Genomic DNA, 5,641 nt, shown 5'->3' with positions numbered 1-5,641 from the left:
TTATTTGTCCTCTCCTCTAGTTTTTTATAGTGTTCTTCTCATTTTTTGTTTGTCTTTTCCTCTATATAAGCCTCTATCTTATTCATGATATTATTCATAAGGCTGTTTTCTTCTGCTTCTTCCAATTTTTTATGTCCAGGTCTACATGTTGGAGGAGGGCTAGCTTCTGGTGATGCTGTATTGCTCTTCATTTTGTTGTATGTACTTCTGCCTTGATGTCTGCCCATCTCCTTGTGGTTTGTACTTGGTCTTATCAGCGCACTAGGTCCAGACAGAGCTGACAGATTCAGGAAGTCAGTCTCTCTCTCTCTCTCTCTCTCTCTCTCTCTCTCTCTCTCTCTCTCTTCCAGATGGGAGCTCTCTTGTCCAGATGGGAAATCCAGGGCAGGATGGAAAGTCCAGGGCAGGATGGGAGCTCTTGTCCAGATGGGAAGTCCGGGGCAGGATGGGAGCTCTTGTCCATACAGGAAGTCTGGGACAGGATGGGAGCTCTTGTCCAGACCGGAAGTCCAGGGCAGGATGGGAGCTGGGGGCCGGTCTCTAAGTCATAGGAAGTGGCTGGGGTCTTGGGCAATGATGGGCATGGGGCGGGGCATGGAGATTGCCGGGTCTGCCAGGGTTCTTGGAGAAGGGGAGCCTTCCTAGTAGGGGTGGGGATAGAAGGAATCCTGCCCGGTGGCCAGAACCTGGGGCCAAGTTGGGCAGGTCTTCCTTGGAGTGGCTGGTGCCCAGGGATGGGATCTAGGCTGAGCACAGGCACTCATCTCTTGTCCAGAAGGGAAGTCAGGGGCTTGTACTAGATTTTAGTTAACCAGCCATCTGTTGATGGACATTGTGGTTGATTCTATTTTCTTGCTATTCTAAAGAACAGCAAATACAATGGATGTGCTAGGATGAAGAGTCATCCTTTTCTTTTTTGCTGTGGTAGAGATTGTAGCCCTCTCTATCATTTCCCTCAGTGTTCTATTTTAAAGTTTGTTTCCCCTAAAACTCAAGTTCAGTAATTATGCATTTAATTTGATCTCTATTATTTATTGTTGCCTAATATTACTGACTCCTTTGCCTTTTGATATATCCCATGTCTTCCTGCAGCCATAAATCTGATTGACTTGAGATTTGTGTAGATATAGAGTAATTTAACATCTTCCCCTGTCTCTGAATCGATGTATCTTGATGCCATTCTCATAGTCAATGGTCTTCTGTAGCTATTTACTTTGTGGTTACCAGGGCATTTACATGAAATATCCTATATAAATAACCAATTTTAGTTGATGATAACTGAATACATAAAATTATTTGTAATTCACTATCCCCTATATACACATTCTATATTATTGTTATAAATTACATCATCTTATAATATATTTATTATTATATTCATAGTACATTTTATTGCAATTTTATGTTTTGGGTTTTTTAACTTCTGTCATAGTAGAGTTTTTGCAGCAGCAACTGTGGTGTTTATAATATCCTGTTTTCCAAATTCGATTCTTTGAATGTGATCTCTACTCATTCCTCCCAAGGCAGAAGTCATGAACAAACATAATTTCTCAAAACTGAGCTGAACCTATCTGGAGATGTATCACACCTAGAAAAAAAATGAAACTGCTCTTTCTACTCATTGAATGACTATATTCAAAAGTATCCTGTTATACTCTGTGTAGTCACATTCGTGGTACTAGAAGGTAAATCTTGAGCATACAAATGTGGAAATATCACCATTTATTTCTTTGTCTTATGTTGTTACAGAAATTAGTGCTAAAAATACAAGATTAAAAAGGTATACCAAGGTGGAACATTCTTCCTTTAGCCCTAATTTCTCATCGTTAAAGGTGACGTTAGGTATAGGGTATACACACATTCATGTGCTCACTATTGTCAAACTGAGGAATACCCTCTTTGCTGACTTATGAGAGATAATTTGGGTTTAATGTTGTTACTAGGTTTTGTGTTTGCTTTGTAATACAGAAGTTCAAGCTCAGAGCCTCCTTCATGCCAGACAGGCATTCTACCCCTGAGCTGCAACCTCAGTTCTGCTCACTTGCTTTGTAACTGTTCGTTTTATCACCATTAACACTCCTGCAAGTTCAAAAACTAGAAGACACAATTCTTTTTGGAGTCCTGTCTTATTAATCAGTTAATTTTTCTATATATAATCCATGTAGCTTTTAAAATATACTATTTTCAAAACAGACATGTTTTCAATGCAAGTAAATATTGAGACTCCTGACAGGCAAAATTCCTGGCCATTTAAATTCTTCTGATGCATTACCTAAGAGGACTTTCACTGATACCAACCACTGGTCTGCAGATATTTTTCTTGGTGTTTTCTTAGAATACTGTTGGCACAGTTATATGGTTATTAATTATTTGTCTAAGGATTTAATTCATGAATTAATTTATAAACTCTCTAAAAAGTAGAGTGACTTATGCCTATGTCTACCATGATGCCAAAATATTAACATGAGTGTTCACCAAAATTTATGTCTATGTAGATTAAAGAGTAAATTTTAGAATATGATCTATTTTAATGGCTCAACTACTTCTAAACCTTCATTAAGTATTCTCTAACAATAATAAAAAATTGAATTATAAACAATAAGATGGAGAGAGGGGTCACTCAAAAGTATTTTCAGCTTTTTATCTTCTAATTTAGTTCATTGAGATAGAATTGAGCAACTAGCACTGTCTCAGAGCTCACAATACCTGCAGTGCTTAGGAACAATTTCCCAAGTAAATGTGTATAGAAAAGGATATTTACATTTTGTTTCTTCTTATTATAAATTCTTTCCTGAGTATAAACTACTTGATAAAGCTGAAATATAATAACTAATTAAAAGTACTAATGAAACTATAAAATATATAAAGTTTTATTTTAAAATAACTGTTATCATTATAAGTTTTCTACAGATGGAGAGACAATGAAAAAGATAAATACTAGATAAATTATTGTTAAGGGATTAGAATGAAACATTAAAATATTGTTCAATACTATAATATGTATACTGATTCTGTGAAGTAAGTTGTCATTGGAAATGTGAGAAGGGAGCATAATCAAGAATGACTCTCCAATGTCCAGGATGTCCAAGATTTCAGAGAAGAAAATATGTAATATTTAATAAGGGTTTGCTGCATACTAATAGCATAGGAGAAGAAAATATTGATTATAAGAGGTATGAAATAACACTCAAAGCACTACTGGTAGAGAGGAAGAACAATTAAAGACTAAATTTTTTCTTGTCTAGAAGTTTGCTTAAAGCATCTTTAACATCTTTGTTTCTCAGAGAGTAAATCAGAGGGTTCAGCATAGGTGTGACTAGGGAGTAGCACAAGGAAGCCAGTTTACTTAGTTCAGGAAATCTGTCAGGGGTGAGATACATGAAGAAAACAGCACCATAAAGCACACTCACAACACCCAGGTGGGAGCTACAAGTGGAGAAGGCTTTCTTCCTTCCCTCTGTGGAGTGTATCTTTAGAACAGTGGACACAATGTACATGTAAGAAACGACAATGACTAGGACTGTTGGTAAGATAATAATGCTGGACAAGGAAAAAGATATTATTTTATGGACAAAGAGGTTAGTACAAGATAATCTCTGAATTGGTCGCGTATCACAGTAAAAGTGGTCAACAGCCCGAGAAGCACAAAAGGACAAAGTAAATGTCATGCTGGTCTGGAGAACAGAGCTGATGCAGCCACAGAAATAACAGCCTGCCACCAGCTGAGCACAGAGACGTGTGGACATGTGAACAGAGTACAGGAGTGGGTTGCAGATGGCAATGAACCGGTCATAAGCCATGGCTGCCAGGAGAAATCCTTCAGCCACAATGAAGAGTGTAAAGAGAAAAAACTGAGCCACACAGCCTGCAAATGAGATGGACTTGCTCTCAGTCCAAAAGTTGCTCATAGCCTTCGGTGCAATAACAGATGAATAGAAGAGGTCGATGAAGGAGAGGTTGCCTAGGAAGAAATACATTGGTGTGTTGAGCCGGGGATCAGTCATAATAATGATCATCATCCCAATGTTTCCTAGAAGGACCATGGCATACACAAGCAGAAACAGCAGGAAGAGGAGGATATGGAGCTCAGGGCTGACCCTGAAGCCTACAAGGATGAAGTCAGTCACTCCTGAGTGATTGCTTGTTCCCCTGTCACCCATGGAGGAGACCTGATGAGAGGCACAAAGCAAAATGAACACTCTTAGCTTGACTTTCAGTGTTACAAATAGCTGCTATAGCAAGGTTTAAAAGGCTGTCAGTAATTTTAGCTTCAAAATACTTCAACTTGAACTGAATTCAACCAGCTAGTGTGGACTCTACATATTATTTTCAATTTAAATTTCTGAAATTGGTATAATTTAGCATTTCCCTTAAATATACAATACAATGCCTTCTTCCTAAAATACCTGTCATATTTACTGTACCACTGATCCAAACATTCCTTTGCTATTGTATACATTAATTTAAATATTATGAAGCAGTAACATGAAGTGAGCATAGATAATTTAAGAAATGCCATTCAGATAACAGTTTATATAGTTTGGGTTTAGAGGTACAATCACCTTGGTATTCAAATTTATAAGAAGTTGAGGTTTAACTTAGAGTACCCAGTGAATAATCCTAAAACTGTGTTCTTAAAGTCTTTACAGATGCATAAATCCATATGTATGTTCATAGACATATATGTACATTTATATGAAGAAAAGCAGAAATGACAAGGAAAGAGACTATTAGTAGGAAAAAATAGGGAGATGGTACTAAAGGAAGGGAATAGGAAGATCTGAACATGGTCAATGTGATATACATGACAGAATTTGTACATTAAACCAAGCACTATATATAATGAACATATACTAATAAAAAGTGACTGATTTATTTTAAATTACCTAATATATTTAATTGCCTTTTGTGGGTCATTAAAGCTTTGAATTCTGATTGAAATTATGTACAACCAAAAAAGATATGTATACTGAATTTCCAAAAGAAAAAGTTTAACATCCATTGTAGGACTTTTTTTCTCTCTCAAATGGACCATACAATTTCATAAAGAAAAAAAATTCTGTTTCTTTAAGCTCACAATCAACATTCTTTAAGAAAAATGTACAGAAATAATAAATATTATTTGGTAATAGCCACTGAACAAAATATCTCTATGTGTGAGAGTATTGATTATCTTCCAATTAACCTTAACATGACTTTATATCTGTCGTTGATTCCTTTGTGAGTCATCACAGACTTTGAAGTGCCTGTGTTAAAATTAGGACCCACCCTTTTCCTTCCCTTTTGAACTATGAGTCATCCAGTATGGTCAATAATAATTTTAGCTAACATTTATGTGAGATTTTTATGCCAACACTTTCTAAATGCATTCATGATAGTTCATTTAGTATATATAACAATAATACCACACAGATACTGTTATATTTCCATGTTTCCTGAAAAGTTGTAGAGAACTAATCTTGTTGAAATTTACTAAGTAGGATCAAAATTATAAATTAAAGCAAAGACAATGTCCCCAGTATTAATGCTCCTGATAAATTATGTTGTATTACCATCAGGTATCACTCTTCAATAAAAACTTCCTGTTACTTTAACTGACTTACTTGGACTTTAGCATTATTTCTTATCTTTAATAAAATTC

General features: G+C 36.0%; 1 protein-coding gene across 1 annotated transcript; it reads right to left on the bottom strand.

Moving 5' to 3' along the window:
• Nucleotides 1-3,218: 3,218 nt before the first annotated feature.
• LOC114683565 (olfactory receptor 9K2-like) lies at nt 3,219-4,232 on the bottom strand. The gene has a single exon (XM_028857889.1). The coding sequence runs from the start codon at nt 4,158-4,160 to the stop codon at nt 3,219-3,221; it is 942 nt and encodes a 313-aa protein (XP_028713722.1). The 5' UTR covers nt 4,161-4,232.
• Between the last annotated feature and the right edge of the window lie 1,409 nt (nt 4,233-5,641).

The sequence above is a fragment of the Peromyscus leucopus genome, chromosome 18 (genome assembly GCF_004664715.2).
Source record: "Peromyscus leucopus breed LL Stock chromosome 18, UCI_PerLeu_2.1, whole genome shotgun sequence".
Classification (NCBI taxonomy): Eukaryota; Metazoa; Chordata; class Mammalia; order Rodentia; family Cricetidae; genus Peromyscus; species Peromyscus leucopus.
Note: the sequence above shows the minus strand (reverse complement) of the source record. Positions and strands in the feature narration are given on the sequence as shown.

Coding starts and splice junctions, on each gene's coding strand:
- LOC114683565 (XM_028857889.1), bottom strand. CDS start 4,160: ATGGGTGACAGGGGAACAAGCAATCACTCAGGAGTGACTGACTTCATC.